Source organism: Colias croceus, chromosome 10, assembly GCF_905220415.1.
Source record: "Colias croceus chromosome 10, ilColCroc2.1".
In the NCBI taxonomy this organism is placed as follows: Eukaryota; Metazoa; Arthropoda; class Insecta; order Lepidoptera; family Pieridae; genus Colias; species Colias croceus.
Window position 1 is genome coordinate 5681047 of NC_059546.1, and position 18258 is coordinate 5699304.

An 18258-nucleotide genomic window follows, 5' to 3' on the forward strand; every position below is an offset into this window, starting at 1 on the left:
GTTCATTACTTTTGTGTTATACAATAGCTCTTGTAGTAACGAACGGCCAAGCCACATATTTTGACTAAGGTGTAGAGTTTGTAAAGTTAGGCCTTGTAGAGTTAGGGCGTGTAGTGTTAGAAGCTTGGCTCTACATGAGATCTGATAACTTTTTGACAGTGCGAGTCATATGGGCTAGTCTTGGCAACATTTTACATGAAAATGTTTTTGGTGAGATTTCATTTCTTTTTGTAAGTTGTTTGTAACAAAATTTTATATGTCGATTAATTTTTTTTTTAACAAGGAGTACCTATACATATATATATCTAGGGGAACCAAGTTTTAGATTATTAGATTAGACCGTCATCAAAATTTAATTTAAAATTACAGGTCTCATACAAACTCCCATCCCCTAATTTAAGGGGTTGGGGGATGAAAGTTACAAGTTTTATAATTTTTTTGTTGTTTGTGTGCTAATACTAGCTCACATACAAAATTTCAGCTTTCTAGGACATTAGGAAATACCTTAAGAATTTTGATGATCATCAGTGAGTCAGTGACGAAATTAGCGTTTTTTAGATATAAATAAAATCTGAAGTATAAAAGCTAATGTAATTAAAACTTAATATGTTTAATAAGTCCGCTATTGACAATATATCCCGAAAATTTTGTTGATCTAGCATAATCCAAACCCAAGTTATGAGGGTTCAAAAAAACGTCGAAGCGCTTCGAGAAAAGGTAGGTAGTGCCCGTGCGCTTCGCTTGTTCGCTTGGCTCGTCTTGGCGGGGGCACTACCGTGCCCCCAGATTAAAAAAATAAACATTATGATCGAACAAAGTTTGACCTTAATTTTTCTTTATGTCAAGTTTTTTCTATAGTAGTTTTTCCTGCATCAGAAATGTAAAACCTAATAGGCCTAATAGGCATTACTTATAAATGGGGATATTTACGAGAGCAATCAAATATACTTGTTAAAATACAAAGCTAAGCTATCGGTTTTGTTTAGTAGCGGCAGCCCTAAAATAAGATTTAATCGATCTCTGCGCGGTAACCTGCGAAGCTGCAGCCTCTCGTTGTCATGGAAACGACTTGATGGAAGTTTCGTAGTCAACTGATATTCAGTGCCTCCGCTACACTGTGGGTGGATGGTACTTTAGCACGGCTATTATCTTCAAAGCTTTTGTTTCCAATAATTGTTCTTGTGAACTGGGTTATGATGACAACGGAGGTTTTTGCTTGTTAGTAAGGATCAATACATATTGGCTACATTTAAAGGGTTTTAAAGTATGCAATTATAGGCCGTCTTCAGATTATGTTACAAAGTTAACATAAAAAGACTCATTCATATAATATTTGAATGAGAAAAAAAAAACAAAACATAAGCTCAGATAGCTCACCTATTGCAATTGGTTATTTTTTAAGTCAAACTCAAAATGAGTTTGAGTTTGAGTTAAAATGTTGTGATCAGATCTTAGGCATTCTACCAGCAATTAAATTATATGCACCTACTTTATTAGAGCTTACTGATAAGTTTAGGTACGTACCCATACGTAATACTTTAATTATATTATTGTATCGTCTTTCAAATCGTTCTTTCATTAATTTGTCTAAAGGGAGCTATGAAACGTATTGATAATAAAAATCAATAAGCCTAGGCTTGTTTGATATCATAAAATTTTTGTGTAACTTTACCGGTTCTTTATCTAGCGTATGCATATGCTTGCGTATGCGTACCTATATGCACTAGGTAAGTATATAGATATCCACTCACATTCTGCACATTATTTATGTTGAAGTTCTGACGATTTTAATAAAGCTGTAATTTATTAATATAGATAGATAAGATTCGAAAAGACAATTAATTTAAAATTATTAAATCCCATGCTTTGAATTATAACTGCATTCATTTTCATAAAATAAATTAAGTAATTATTGACAGTCTTGTACTGAATCCATTAGTGAAAAGTAATTGGTTGTAAACAATCCCTATCACCAGAATTATTAACAGGAGTGAAATAAAATGTCGTCGCGTTTACATTGTCGCGAACAATTTACTTTATAAATAGGCACTGGGACTTGGGAGTGGCGTCAATAAACGTTTCCTACTTTATAGATTGTTTTCCACTAAAAGAATTACGCTTTAGTTTATATATCAGGTCGACATTAGGTACCATTTCCATTTGGTAGCCTATTCATGAAATAAACAAACATCGAACAGAGGAAACGGTTCAAAATTATTATCAATTTAAAATCAGAAGCTAGGAGCGCGAACACTCTGTGATTATAGGTTTTCCTAAATAAAATTATAATTATCTATCTAGGCCTAGGCTTATTGATTTTTATTATCTATAGATATATAGCCATCTCTTAACTCATAAGAAGAAACTCATTTAACTTTCTTAAAATATCGGTAATTATCCGCTTATCGGGTAGCCCCGAGCCCGGGTTGACCAAAGCCAAAAACGAATTTACCCATGAAATTCATAAATAGGCATTATTTTGGTAAAAAAAGTTAACCAGTTCTCTAGATGAGATCTCTAGAGAGATCTATGCAATATCACAAATGTTACCTTTTTATAATATTATTAAAAATCTATGATAATTGATAGATAGTGGCTAGAGGGTGAGATACAATTTGAAACGCATTGAATTTATTTTCAATAATCAATGATTTCAAAGCCAAGAATTTTTGTATAATATTGAGATAACTGAGTACAATCGAGAAACATTCTAAAATAGTTCGAGGCTGAATAATAGTCGGATTGCTATTGGCTGGGCGGTACCGAAATAGCTTGGTTATTTTTTATGAAAAATGTTTTTGTAAAAACATTAGGTTAGTACCTATAGAATGTTTATCTAGTACTGAGTAATTTTTTGAAGATGTATGTATTACAAACGATCAATAATGAAAGAAGCATAGTTTTCTATTTATTAAATAGTATATCTACCTAGGTAGAAATACCTCCGAATAATGGATTAATTTTTCAATTCCATATTATCCGTGTTGTTGTTATTCATCCTTAAATCATTACTTTTATCAACAAGCAGTGCCAGTAGTATAATCATGTTAAATGGATGTTTTTATAGTGCACGAACCAAATATGGGTCGATTGTGACAGCCGTTGCAATCACCTAGTTATCGAATGGTTATCTATTTATGTTTATTTACTCAGATACTGTTTATTTACACTAATTACAACGAATTGAAATTATCCTATGTTTGTTTCACACACAGTTTCACAGTTTGTTTATTATTGAACTGATGCAAACTTTTTACATTTTCTTTTTAAATGTTAGGCCACATATAAATTTAATCTACAACGGCTATCCAACATCAATTTGACACTTAATTTGATTGGAAATGAAAATTTAACTACAAAGAAATGACTAATAAGGATGGTAGGAATTTCCTTGTCTTCCCTTCAAGGTATATACATATATACCAAGAATACATGTTATAAAATTTTCGTTTTCGTTTTTCAGTTGAAAAAGATTTGCATTGCGATCCACGCATGGCTACATTGTTAGCGGTCCATCTAGTAAGTCAGGTCCTTGATGAGGCCTATGTTATTGCCAACGCTGCTCATGATTCTGGTACAATATTATACACTTATCCAATATTTATAAATTTCTATTAGAAAACGTAAAGAGAAAACTAAAAACACTATGTACCAAACAATTAATTATTTTAGGTCAGCCGTGGCAATATGTATCAGGCTTGAAGAAGATAAAAAATTATAGTCTAAATGAGACGTATGAAAAAGAACAAAAGTTGGAACCTGTTTTTGGTGGCAATAAAGAAGAAAATCAAAATAAATTGCATAAAACTCCGAGTAAAATTGCGACTTCTACGCCGCAAAAAGCTTTAGGTAAAGTTTTAAAGCTTTTATGCTGTTGTTCTATTATTAGGTATTAAATGTATTATAGTAACATTATAAAATAAATAAATAAATTATAGGTAATCCCGCAAATGTCAACGACCATTCTCTTATAGGCCAAGGGGATGAAGAATTTACAGTAAGTTAAATAAACATGTTAAAATCTTGGCTGGACTCCAAAATGACGTAAACATTTAATTTAGTTTATTTATATGTAATATAAAATGAACACGTGATCAAGAAGCTTTCTGAGAGAAATAAAGACAATATAATGTTTATAACTAACATTTTCTAAAGCGATGTGCTTAAAATATTTTAAATTATGTAAATATATGCAATATTTTCAGGGTGATACAGATGAATCAAAATCGACATCATTGTTCATCACAAATCTTTTTGACATGAGCGATGTTGAGCGAGATATGAGTTTCAGTGAGCCAGTTCTAATGCAAAACAAACTGGAATCACACGATGTAATTATAAATGCGATGAAGAAAATGATGGATCACTTTGTAGAATCCGCTTTAAATTATGCGTCTGGCCAAGAACTTTCTATAAATGATGATAGAGCGAAGTCGTCCATGGAAACTACAACATCCAGTTATTCCTTTTTGACTGATGCAGCCGCTGATGAAGATGAGGAAGGAGAGTTACTTTTACGTGATATAGAAGTTCATCAAACCGATAGCAATGACTTACAGCAGGCACTTACATTTAATATTACTTTTACTTACTTTGTAAACTATAAGATTAACTATAATATAGACAAATAATTTTAACACTGATTTTATTTATTTTAAGGACATTACCAACGACAAAACAACAAATAAACATGACATAGCTTCTTATGAAAAAGCCTACTTAACATTAAATCGTAAGTGCCTAATAAAATAATGCAAAATGATTCTTATTGAAAAATATATAATTTGTAATTTGTATAATTTGTATAATTTGTATAGGAGATTACGAACAATACTCTGATGATGAAGAACCCGTTCTTCAAGATCCTAAAGGACTATCAATGCACGAAATTGAGCTTATGGCTGGGGGCTCTGCTGGCGATAATTGTCCACAAGAAAAAGAAACGGTATTCAATACTTTACATAATATCATGCAGCGTATAAAGTATTCGACAGTTTTAAAGGCAATTTTCTTTTCCAGAAAAACAAGGAATTAGCTGCGATATCGGGAGTATCCAGCTCTGGCCTTGGCTCTAAGAAAAGCAGCTTAGTCCGCCGCTGTCGCTCTCAAGGAGCGAGGCTATTGTCTTGCCTGCGAGGGTGGTGGTGGAGGCGCAAGTTGCACGGCAAACGCAGGGTGAGATTAAATAAACGTAGTTCAATAAGTTTGAACAGATACTTGCTTTCCCCCGCGGCTTCGCGTTAGAATTGTAAATCTAAACTATCGTCGTATCCACTCGAAGAACCACACGATTCAGCCGTTACGGAGGAATTCAGTGACCAACGTAAGCACAGATAAATTTTTGTACGATGAGTGATGTGGTTCTAAATGATAAGAATTTAGCATAAGAAACACTTTTGACCCACATTTATGCGGATAAATATAAATTATAAAGAATTATGTTCAAGTCACTAATATTTATTTTCTGTCGTCCCTATAATTGTCGATCACTGATCGTCAGTTGACTCATTCGCTATAAATATCTTTACGATACATACGTTTTTCTTTTTACGATATGATACATTAACTGTACCAGTAAATATCACGCATGAGTTAAATAAAAGGAAATGTGTGAATTAAACAGAAAATATGTACACATAAACCGTAGGTACCCACGGTTAGGTATTACGTAGGCAGGTATTCCACTTAAGTGTCATTGATTTTTTAAAGATTGTGAACATGTGATTAGCATTATGCCATACCAGACCTCGTATTTTCATCGTTCTCCACTAGAAATAACTGACGCTAGGATTATTATTGTCCTCCTACTTTTACAGGATTCTCGAATGCAAGGATCAATTCGGGGGATTTGTCCTCTATCGCCTGATACACGACGTCGAGCAGCTAGTCTACTTGATCAACGTCATCTAAGGACACCCTCTCCATCAAGATCCGTAGTTTGGAAGTTCAACACCGTCAATGAGGCTCTAGTTCATTCCGCCCAATGGAAAGAATTTTCATCGAAAATGGATTTTGATGAAAACGAAAACTCTTAAAATTACATTTTATGTTTGGTTACTCTTATTTAACGTTTATTACGTTATATTACGTTTTTTGCAATAAAAAATATAGTTCAATATTTTTATTTTTTCCTTGCGGTGTTGTTTCCGCATAGACAACATATTAATTAGCATAAATAAATAAAGAATGCTTCACACCTTTCGTATTCATTATATAGGTACCTATGACATAGATACGATCGAAATAGTTTAACGTAAAAGTAGATTTACCATTAGGATTGGCTTCAGCTCGATATGATAGTTTGATGTATGTGTGAAAACTATTTCTATCCCGCTTCCACTCGTTCGAAGCTTTACATGTCTGAGAACGCCGTGGGCATGGTTCAACTCCTCCGAAAATAGAACATTCGCGGACTCCTGGGCTAAATCTCAAATATCCAGACGTGAGCGCCATCTGAGCCAGTTAAAACAGTCAAGTGAAAAGTTTCCAAGCTCCACTTCTTGTCTGAACGTCTGCCAGTGAAGACCGGGAGGGAACCAACTAACACCACACAAAATGGTGAGTCATCCAGCAGTGAAATAGTGAAAAGGAGTTCAGTGTAGAATTGGACTGTTCATAAAAACACAAAGTGCACAAATGATACGTGATAATTTAATACAATTCCGCTGACCGGAAATCCGTGTGCGTCTTATTATCGAATTTAACAGTGATGTGTCGATCGAATATAGTGATACAACCCAACATGGTATCTTCGAGATACTCTTCACAGAACCAACACAAAGTGCAGTGATGCAATACACAACAATTTCATCCACACACATACATACTAACTCACCTTAAGATCATAGAATAACAAGAAATATTTGGTTATTTTCAGAGCGACCTCAGCAAAAACGACATCGAAAGTGAGTGACATTTCAAATTTTTATAGAACCTACTATTCTCTAATAATTTAATATCTAATCTTTAACTATGTGTTGTGACTGCAAAACTATTTTAATTTAAAATAAGTGTTTAAACTATAATTGTATGCCTAACAATGTACATAATATAGTACAAATTTTCATTCATTAAGTAGTGTTTTAGTGTCATAACAGTCGAATTATATAAACGTAGGTATATAATCGTGACATCGTATCAGCTAAGTATAGCACGGTTTATGTCAGTTTCTCATAAAAGGTTCGCGTTGCTATGTAATGCCGGCTACAGTGACGCGATTACAATGCGCGCGCGCTGCGTTCCAAAATTATCTTCTTGCGTCACGTGATCCAACTATACCGCCCGCCCAAACAGAGAAACTCCGCTCGAATTTCACTGCCCAAAGCGCCGTGTTTTGGCACCAAATCTACTGAATGATTGAACATTCCTTACTATTTCCGGTATTGAAGTATGTAATAATATTAATGTTAAATCTAATAATCACTATCAATATCAAGGTCATCGGATAATACTGTACAAACCAGTCTAGCAATTTCGAAAGCTTCAACTTAAATAAATTTATGATCTTTCAATTTATTTCTGAAGTTTCAATTTAATTTTTGATATTTTCATTCATGCTGGAAAAAGTTTAAAGTAGTTAAAGATAAACTTTCATGTAATCGAATGTGGGACGTATACAATCGAATTTATTAATAGACGATGACTCAAAGATTTACCGTGAACAAATCGGCGACTGGAAGAAAAGAATCTCGTCGCCCACGACTCTATAATATAGTTTTATATACTTGAATTAAGTTAGCTTTTCTAGTCGCTTCGATTTCTTTGACTTTTATTACTATACCACAGATAATATTATAAAATACCGTGATATCGTTTTAATTCACTTTGGAGCGGAAGCTGTATCATCTGAACTACTACTACCACATGGTTCAACTAACTAGTTAATTTACATAGTTTTGCAATTCCATACTATTAACTAGTGAGGGTGTTATAACATTAATTGAATTACAGGGGCATCCTTCGCCTTCTCCATCTACGATTTTACCGGTAATGGCAAAATCGACGCCTACAACCTGGGTGACGTCCTGAGGGCGCTCAACTCCAACCCCACACTGGCAACCATCGAGAAACTCGGTGGCACCAAGAAGAAGGGCGAGAAGCAACTTTCGGTACATTTTTTTTGTCAGGATCTATCAATCTTTTAAGAACAAACTAAGTAGGTTAATAAAACTAGAGTATTCTTTTCAAATAAAAGAAAGCCATATAAACAAAACAATGATTATTTTCACACATCTAATTTACAATTTTTAGTATATTCGAACAGTTCTATTTAGTAAGGAGTACGAAAAATCAATTAATAAGATCGTCTATGATGTAGGTACCTAAAGAATAAATAAACACAAAAAAATATATTTCAGGTTGAAGAGTTCCTTCCCATCTACGCCCAGTGCAAGAAAGACAAAGACCAGGGTGTCTACGAAGACTTCTTAGAATGTCTGAAGTTGTACGACAAGAATGAAAATGGTCTTATGCTTGCTGCTGAGCTGACGCACACACTCCTCGCCTTAGGTTTGTGTTTTTGTTTTTAAAAATTACCTACAGAATATTTGAATATATAGTTTTCTTACGATTGACAAACAGAACGAGATGTATTTTATTTTCCTGAGATACAAAAATTTTAGTTTTTTTAATAGGTACAAAAAATTCAAATAAATTTTCAAATAAATTCAAATAATTTATAATAATAATAATTTTATTTTAATAATTTAAATAAATTTTAGTTTTTTTAAATGAGATACAAAATGTCTCTCCACTAATGATTTCAAGTCGTTCGTTTGGATTATAATGATCTGATAACTTTCTACTTAAAAACTTAAATATATATCCTATTTATAACATTACAAATACTTCAGGTGAGAAACTCAATGATGAAGAAGTAGCGGAAGTCACAAAGGACTGCATGGACCCTGAAGACGATGACGGCATGATCCCATATGCATGTAAGTATAGAGCGGGTTAGAACAGTAGACTGATTTTGTACCTTAGAAGTTTCCCTTTTTGTAGATAGATTAAATATAAGACTATAAATCTACATTTATAAAACCTATAATAACTATATATTATGTACTCAACATTTTCGATATATTATGTTCATCTGGACTAAGAACAATATTTATCCCCATGTTTATATATTTTGTATGAGTCTCATAGAACTGAGATCTCGAAGTTTTGTGTGATCCTTATTGACATCATTTTTAAATATGGTTTCCTATTATTTCATACACATAATACATATTAGGTACACGACATGATTAAGATTAATTATGCCTAAAAATCATATATGAGTAATGACAAGATTACCATTTAATTTAATTTATTTATAGTCGTTGCAATTTCCCTATATACAAATACAAAATTTATTATCTGCTCTACCATTCTTTGCTCTCACTGCAAACGCAGGCCTCGTACGAGGATTGAAATAAATATAAAATATTACTCTTATCTATTAAATTCGCAAAACTGTTGTTAAAATTCACGCTAAAATAATGTCTTAAATATATAATTTCTCATGAATAAAAATAATTCAAGATATAAGTACTTACTAACAGTATAGATATAGAAAATTTAGTTCAATTTGCAAGGTAATATTGAAGCTGTAGTTAATTTGGTACTTACATTCGTTTTGATTATTTATAGTTTGATTGTTACTCTTAGTTTTGTATTATAAATTATATTACAATAACAAAATAGAATTATAAAGCTATTCTATGTACATATTATAAACAAAAATGTGACTTGTGAGCATCACTGAGACGGATGCGTTTTGTAGTTACTGAATGTGTGTGTGCCCTTCATCATGTGTTGTCCCTTTACAGCATTCCTGAAGAAGGTGATGGCGTAGAGGACGTACCTGTCGTCAAATCTTTAGTTATAAGATCGTAAGTCAATCGACGATGGCGCCAAAGCAAAACAACATGATGCTTCTAGCAAAATTACGCTTCATATTCCGTGAACCAGCTTTCTACTGCAATAATATGCTTAATGTTAAAACCTCTGGCAAAATTTTCGTCTTAAATGTGGCTTTCGATGTGTCGATGTTGTATTTGAAATTCAGCGCAGTTGCATTGAATGAGTCAGCTTTTAGGTGTTTGTAATCGCGCAGTGGCGTAGAGTAAATGTGAAAAGCATTCAGTGTAGGTACTACATTGTTGATTGTTATATGTGAAACACTTTTGAAATTGCGTTGATTCATTTTGCAGCTGAGCTTGGATATTTCAGGGTGGTCATGGACAATAATAAAATGGATCAAGGTTTTTTTTTTAAATTTATAGTTAAATAAATCAGCTTAATAATTTGGGTACAAAATTTCAATTTTGCTTTTTATACTTGTTTTAGTTTTTGCTGTGGTAATATATTATGATTAATAATAGACGATTTTTGGTTTAATGTTTGGAAAAGTTAGGGATGATGAGATTGCAAGACAAGTTTAATAATAGGTAATAATAAATATTTTCACTTTAGACTGTAGGTAATTGGAGTTGCCATGATCACACTGAACTGGAAACAAACATTAAAAACATCAGCTAACATATATCGTTCTTGCAGCTTTCCTCAAAAAAATGGTTGAAGGCTGGTCACCCAAAAAGGCGGAAGCTCCGGCAAAAGCAGCAGAGGCGCCTGCGGAAGCCTAAGATCTCGTGCTCCGACGCATCCGCGCCAGCCCCCGTGTCACCAGACCGCCGTATTCACCATCACACAATACGGACTGTACCTTTTTATACGATTCAACATCTTGTACAACAAACTCTCAATGAATGTACATATTTAATATTAAATGTCGAGCACTGTAAACGCGCTTTGTACGTGTCATTTTAAATTTATTATTATTTATTAAGTTTATAATTACAAAATAATAAAAAAAAAACAAACCACAACTATTTTATAATAAAATATTAAAACGTTCCATCTTGTCTGTATGTGCGTAGTTCTTTGTTATTCTTTGAATATTTACTTGGTTACCAAAATGCTTACCATAGTTAATGAAAGTTAATTAGAAGTAAGAAAATTATAAAACAGTGACAGTGAAAATACATTTTACAAAATTGAAATCGAATTCTCTATTACACTTTTGCATGAGCCGTATTAAAAAAAGATTACCTAAAGTTATCTTGTATTTTCTATTTACATACTCGACATATCTAAATGATAATTTAAATTACTCATTCTTTGCAAGTACCTATCTAAAAAAATAAAGATAAGAAAGCAATTACTATTTGAAAACATAACTGGGATTTTAACCACATAAGTGTAAACTGTATACTTATAGGTAGTACCTTTCTTACCCATATCTATGCTCAAAAATTTTATACTAGTACCTAATGAAACTCAATATATTTATAGTAGATATAAAAATGCTTTAAAAAAATTTATAGAATGGAAAAAAATCGGTCGTGAAGATCCGATTAGTAAAATTATTTAAAAGTTCTGTATACATTCCTACCTGTACCTACCCATTCATTATAATTATACTTAATATTTATGTCAAATAGACTCTAGACTATAGAGGTCTAGCGCATCCAGAACCTACAGTTTACCCCAGAATATTTTCTTCAGTAATAGAGATTGAACCCACAACCTACGAATTATAAGACAAAAACTTTGAGCATCCCGAACAGTTCTGAAAAGTCAAAATATAAGCATAATGCTCTGATTGCTAAATTCAAATAGGTAACTAGGTAGTTATTACGTAAAATGACTTACCAACTTACTATTAGTATTCACCTGCAGACGCCTTCCAAACAATTTCACGTTACATACAATAAATGAGCCCTCAACTATGATATATAAAAAAGCTAGATACGTTACCCGCTCTCTATTTTGGCAAGAAAAAACTCAGGTAAGTGCCCGAGTTTCACTTAGTCACGCACCATTCAGCGTCGTGGCTGGACGTTCTTTTTATATATTTTAATCGGCAGTTGTTATTACGAAGTACATGAGTGAGACATGTATTATGTCTCGTGCGTGAGAGTGAAAGAGAGAACAACTGTATTGGTGATAATGCGTTAGTAAGTAGGTATGTATTAAATTACGCTGTTTTTTAGTGCAATGATGTTGGCGTATGCCACGTCTACTAGTATAATAGGTCATTGGCCCTCAATGAATCTATAGAAATCAGACCGGCTTACCATAAAAAAAGGAAAGTTTTACTATTCCTGAAATTCTTATGTCTTCTGCAATATTGATCCTTGGGTTCAAAGATGTAGGAGGCAAGTACAATTCCGCTTTATAAGAGTTACAGAGAAACAAATTAAAAAAATGTGTGCGTGTACACACGTTAGAAGTGAAACTTCTGTATGACCTTATTTTTCAAAAAATAATTTACTTTTCAGAAATACGTCGAATCACTCGTGGTAGGGATTAGGGATACAAAAAAGATGGCGCGTAACAATGCGCGTAACGGAAAAATGTCACGCGTAACGAAAAAATGTTACACTAAATTTTTTTCCAACCCCGTTAAAGAAGTTTCACTTCAAAAGTTTCACTTAAAAAAAGTGTCAGTTCAGCATAAAACATGATATAGCGGGATAATCAATATAGTTTTAACCATTTTTTGAAACTTGCGTCTTTCCTTCACTGGATTTAATTGGAACCCACCAAAGAAGTGGTAGTACAGTAGGAATATAAAGCTTATACGACAACATCATAATTTTAATGATACCTAGAAAAATCGATAATAATAAGTGCTAGAGAATTCAGTAACAAATAAATTTTGGCCCTTTTGAAATTGAACCTTTAACTGTAGGATGAAGAAAATGGCGGGGAAATGTTTTGGCGGCATCAATATCCACTTCGCCACAAGTCGGCTAAGATCGTCGTAGTTCGTAGCGTCTGAAGCTGTGAGAAAATATTGCAAGATATAAATAAGATCCCAAACCTTGCACAATTTAAAACTTCTATAAATAATTCATAAAATATAGTTATTTTTTTAGTAAAAGACCAAATACTGTTATTTATATTCTTTTTTAACAACTAGGAAGAATAATCATGAATGAAAACAACTTGTACAAATCAAGAATATTACTTATTACTTATTAGCATAAAATAGCACTTTTAATTATTTAGGTACCTACCTACGTTAGATCTTAGATCATTAAGTATGATCTAAGCGTTATATTATAGGTCGACATTAATACAATACCTACCTAATGTATTAAAGTCTATAGAAGTCGCAATTATAAAACCATATTCAATATATTAAGGAGAAGCGTAAATATAAAAATATATAGAAGCAAAAATAACAATATTATAAAATATTGGTTTTCGAATAAATGTTTCAAAATAGGTAAATTTTTTGTTTTAGAACTGGCAACACTTCTTTGTATCGGCTCGCCTCTGTTTAGTAGAATCACCGCGCAGTATTCAAATCTCGTTCGCGGGCGTTCGACTGGTTGATCTAAAATTATTGTGTTTTCGAAGTGAGTGATTACTGCTTGGTGATAGTGTGTGTATTTTGGCATCTACTTGTATATTTTCTAAAAGTAAGTATTATAATTATTATGCGCACCGATTTTTTTTAAATAAATTAAAATTGTTCTTTTACATAAGTAAACATAAAGAACGTGTCTCTAAAATATATTTATTACGAACATATTATTTGTCACGCATATTTATTGGCGTCTTCCTCTCATTTGTTTACAAAGTTGAAATACTTGCATCTTTAATTTGCATTGTTCTGTTATTTTTCAACAATTACCTATCACCGGTTAACACAGTTTACATGAAAATGTACTTAGTTACCTATATAGTTAACATTTATCAAAATGTAGGTACCTAAGTACCTGTTTTATCAACAAAACGCTCATTAATTTATTAATCCAAGGTTGGTTTTGAGTAAAAATTCGCAACGATATAAAAATCGTATACCTCTCTAGTTAACTAAATAAATTGTAAGTATATTAAATATATTACATATTATTTGAATTATTTACAGGTGTTAAGTTGCAAAAATAACCGTACATCATGGCTCAAGTAAACGAATCGCCGGCTATCAACAAAAAGCCGGAGGACAAACATAACGCAGGTAAATAATGTTCTAGATATTACATAAATACTATGTATACCTATAATATAAACATAAATATTATAAGATTAACATTTATCACAAAAACGAATTAAAAACGATAAACGTGCTTATCATATTAAGCTAAAATATGCTACAATGTCATGTTTATTTTGGTACTAGCTTCCGCCCGCGACTCCGTCCGCGCGGATGTCGGTCTTCGCGTGGATGGTTAATTTCTCCATTTTGAGTACCTAACTCTGACAATGACATCTTATAAATATCTATTGGACCCAAATACGGCTAGGCTTATAATAATACGCAACATGTGTTCGCGGTTCTACAGAACAACGTCTATGGATAAAACTGAAAAATTAAGATAAATTTTTTCTACGTATTTTTCCAGGATAAAAAGTATCCTATTTTACGCCCAGGATAATAAGGTATAATTATACCAAGTTTCATCGAAATCGAACCGTTAGTTTTCCCGTGATGCCTTCACATACAGACAGACAGACAGACAGACAGACAGACAGACAGACAGACAGACAAAAATTTTTTTAATCACATATTTGGGTTTGGTATCGATCCAGTAACACCCCCTGGTATTTATTTTTTCAATATTTTCAATGTACAGAATTGACCCTTCTACAGATTTATTATATGTATAGATATTTGGTTTCTATGCTTTATATGTAAATACCTAACTTAGAAAACATAGAAAAAAATATCAAACAAGCACCGGTTTATGATATACCTACCTAATTGTGTAAGAAACACGATTTATTACCTACCTAGCTTATGTAGACAGCCCATTATAATAATGTCACCTTAGCCAGGTTTTTATAAAACAAGTAGGTAATTAAACTTTGATTAGTACACGTATGTTCTAGATTTTGTTTTTTGTGAGGAAAGTAGGTATACAAGTTTCTTATCAATTAAATTCCGTTTTTGTTAGCAAACTCAATGAGGAAATGATGTGAAAACTTTTGTTTTTTTTCTACAACGTTTTCGTTCTTAGAGCATTAAACCATAATGCTCTGTTTTCGTTCGTAGAAATTGACAAGTGTATGTATGATAGAAACGCAGGATAGAAAGAAACATTTGTGAGCAATGTTTTTATTTTTTTTAACATTCAGTTTATCTAGTTTTTGCTGCAAATCGCTCACATAACTACACTTTTTCACTATGTGCAACATTGTGTCTCCCATCTCCATACATATTTCCATCCCCTATTTGACTTCCTAGCTCATGCTTTGTTATTGGAACAAAAAAACCTATGCTCTACAGTGCCTCTGTTCAGACTTGTGCATCAGACAGTTATTTTCCGTAAAAGTTAAGTTAGTTAGTGAAAAAAAATGGAGGAAAAATTGATGTACCTACCTACCTATAATTAAGAAATATTCCAAAAAAAACAATGACAAAGACACCTAACGGCTAACATTATTATTATTGTTATTTTGATTAACGAATTCATAGGATTAATGGACAAAAAATACAAATAAATTTATTAACTGTAATAAAAAAAAAATATTATTTCTAGACCTCAAAGGTAATAAATAATAATATGGCAGAATCCGGTTTTATCCCCACAAAAGATTAAATTGAGGGGAATAACTCGCATGACAACTTTTCGAAAAACTAGATTTATTAAATTTGATCAAATCTAGTTGTTGCATTTTATTATTTACAATAATAAAAGTACCATACAAAATATGTTGAACCATGGTTGAATCCAAAACCTAAACCTATCTACAACATCTTAACAAAATGTTTATTTGTTTTGCTTAAATCTTCATCTCCCGTATGGTCTAGTGGCTAGGATACCTGGCTTTCACCCAGGAGGCTCGGGTTCGATTCCCGGTACGGGAATTTTTTTAAATTTTATATTTCCACTTTTTTAAGTATTAAAATTATTAATCACACTCATTCTAAGGAAAAAATAAAAGGAACTCTTGCATCAAACTTTTATTACGTGTTAACTGATTAATGTACTAAGTGCTGCATCCTGGGGCAGTTGTATGTGGGAGTGATTCTTGATTATCTTCATTGTCATAAGCTCTGAATTTTTTAAATTTTATAGAAAAAAGTCCGTTTGTAATTCGTTATTGGTATGTTAAATTTCATTAAATTTTATATCGTAGTGAATTACATATAAGTACTGGTAACAAATTATTACTATTTTGAGCCAGAATGTCGCTTAACAGTTAACTTATTGCAGTAACAATTAAATATTAATCAAAAACAGATCCATTAATCGAACCATCTTATTGGATATTAGATATACAGTTATAGAACTGCATCACCCAAATAAATGAGTATGCAAATGCCTCTACTGACTCTACTTCTTCCTTTGTGTACGCATTACATACATACAATCTCCATGATAGATATTATGTATAATGTATATGATCTAAAAATGTCGTGTCACCGAACTCCTCTGAAAAGGTTTGACCGATATTTTTATGATTGAAGGCTCAAATAGAAAATATAAAAGATAGTCCTGCAGAATACCATAAATGAGCTAGCAGGCATGGGTAGATAATTTGCTGCAGACCAAATTAGTATGATTATATTATTTCCGAGGATGTCTACTATATAGTTCATTATCAAAATTCATTAGTTCTAGATAAAGAGGACTTGTCAATAAGATTCAAATCAGTTATAGCCTGAGCACAGTTGACCGTGCAAAAGTCACTTTAAATAGATCGCCTGTAGGTGTTTATTCTAAGAATATCTTGCCTACTTTAGTTTCCGAAAAATAATCGAAAAGTCAATGTCTCCCTTAGTATCTGAAAACATGCATTATCGCATTATTACGTACTTCAATTTTTGATAAAAATAAAAATAACAATGATATAGGTAATATGACAAATACTGAATACATAATATGCATAAGTTTAAGAGAATTATAAATATTTTTGATAAATTCTCGATAACATTTAATGCAATGTTATGCAGGTATGAGGTACGTAAAGATAAGAGGACATAACATTTTTCGGGTACTTCGAAATCTATTTGTGAATATCTAGTGCACCGAGTTATCTTTGTGATTGCCAACCTGATGACCTGATGCACTACATATCAGAATGTTGCAAGATCAAAACAGAAATATAAGATTACTCATCTTGTCTTGTTCTTACAAAAATGACGCGATTTAAAATTGCTAATATGTTATACAATAAATAATTAATATAAGATGTTGCAATCAGGAAAGTTGTGAATGTTGAATTGAAAATAATATATTATATAAAGATGATAATGCAATATGGTAAAAACGATTATTATTACACCATTAATATTTTTTACCTGCTAGATACCTACCTATTTTGGGCATGCTTTAGTTATTATCTACTTATTATTATTTATCTAAAAAAATAAGATAATTTGAATTTTGAAGACCTAGCAACTAGCAAGTTATAATATGCCTTTTATGTGAATAGACTTTGGAAGCTACACTGCTCAGTGCTCAGCTCTCTTGACCTAAAATCTGGTTCTATGAAGGCGGTGCTGAGTAAGTTCCTCGTGATTTTTCAGTTTTACGATATTTTGTTTGTGAAATTAGCTGTGAATTTTCTTCTGTACTAAAACTTGTAACAAAACAGAGTGAGTATGTGTGTTGTTTGTATATAGTTAATAATGTCCTGTAACTAGCCAGAACATCTCAATTATACAACAGCAAAGAAGAGAGAAATAATAAATATCAGCTGTTTCATATACAAAAGTGGAAAAAATCTGCGGAACAGCTGATTTTATTTCGCGATGTTGGAGTTTGTTATCTAATGAAAGTGGTTTAGGTTTGTTTACATAAAAAAAAAACAATCATTATGGTAATGTAAGCAAGTTACTACGCCTAAATATTGTACTTATATGTATTTGATAAGTCAAAAGTTTAGGCAAAACCTATAGAATAAGCTAGGAGAATAAGTAATCTTTTTGATCTAATAATTTATTACAACCCAACAAGGAAAACCGTCATTTTAAACATTTGAATTTATTCTCATTGAAACATAATTCACATTCGTCGTCGGGAAAATGATCATAAATGCTAAAACTTAAACATTTTTTGCACCAAAAAAAATTAAAGTACAATAAGCTCTTTACATATTGTTCGTTTTCTATTATAAAATGTTCTGGTTGAACCTCGTTACAAAATGTGAAAGAACCACACCCAAAACACTTTTTAGATAAAATGAAATGTGTCTTCACCCAAGGCCATTTTAAGTATTCAAGCAACTGGAAATGATTTTTATCCAAAA

General features: G+C 32.1%; 2 protein-coding genes and 1 non-coding gene across 4 annotated transcripts; all 3 read left to right on the top strand.

The window, feature by feature from the left end:
- The first annotated feature begins 3319 nt into the window (after positions 1–3319).
- On the top strand, positions 3320–6187 carry LOC123695067. Its single transcript, XM_045640766.1, has 9 exons — positions 3320–3379; positions 3464–3574; positions 3673–3849; positions 3939–3997; positions 4206–4562; positions 4660–4732; positions 4818–4945; positions 5020–5175; positions 5817–6187. Exons 1-9 carry the CDS (start codon positions 3364–3366, stop codon positions 6033–6035), a joined length of 1296 nt encoding a protein of 431 aa, XP_045496722.1. The 5' UTR covers positions 3320–3363; the 3' UTR covers positions 6036–6187.
- Positions 6188–6425: 238 nt separating this feature from the next.
- On the top strand, positions 6426–11106 carry LOC123695041 (myosin light chain alkali). 2 transcript variants are annotated; one of them, XM_045640732.1, is made up of 7 exons: positions 6426–6558; positions 6878–6905; positions 7951–8108; positions 8358–8508; positions 8853–8939; positions 9816–9878; positions 10546–11106. In XM_045640732.1, the coding sequence occupies exons 1-6, from the start codon at positions 6556–6558 to the stop codon at positions 9839–9841; spliced, it is 453 nt and encodes a 150-aa protein (XP_045496688.1). In that variant the 5' UTR covers positions 6426–6555; the 3' UTR covers positions 9842–9878; positions 10546–11106. The 2 variants fall into 2 exon arrangements, with proteins under 2 accessions (XP_045496688.1, XP_045496687.1); XM_045640731.1 differs by lacking the exon at positions 9816–9878.
- Positions 11107–15799: 4693 nt separating this feature from the next.
- Positions 15800–15871, top strand: Trnae-uuc. The gene has a single exon. It is a non-coding gene; the product is annotated as a tRNA-Glu (tRNA).
- Positions 15872–18258: the final 2387 nt, after the last annotated feature.

Coding starts and splice junctions, on each gene's coding strand:
- LOC123695067 (XM_045640766.1), top strand. Junction 4,563..4,659: donor ATAGCAATGACTTACAGCAG/GCACTTACATTT, acceptor ATTTATTTTAAG/GACATTACCAACGACAAAAC. Junction 4,733..4,817: donor AGCCTACTTAACATTAAATC/GTAAGTGCCTAA, acceptor TAATTTGTATAG/GAGATTACGAACAATACTCT.
- LOC123695041 (XM_045640731.1), top strand. Junction 8,509..8,852: donor GCACACACTCCTCGCCTTAG/GTTTGTGTTTTT, acceptor CAAATACTTCAG/GTGAGAAACTCAATGATGAA. Junction 8,940..10,545: donor CGGCATGATCCCATATGCAT/GTAAGTATAGAG, acceptor TCGTTCTTGCAG/CTTTCCTCAAAAAAATGGTT.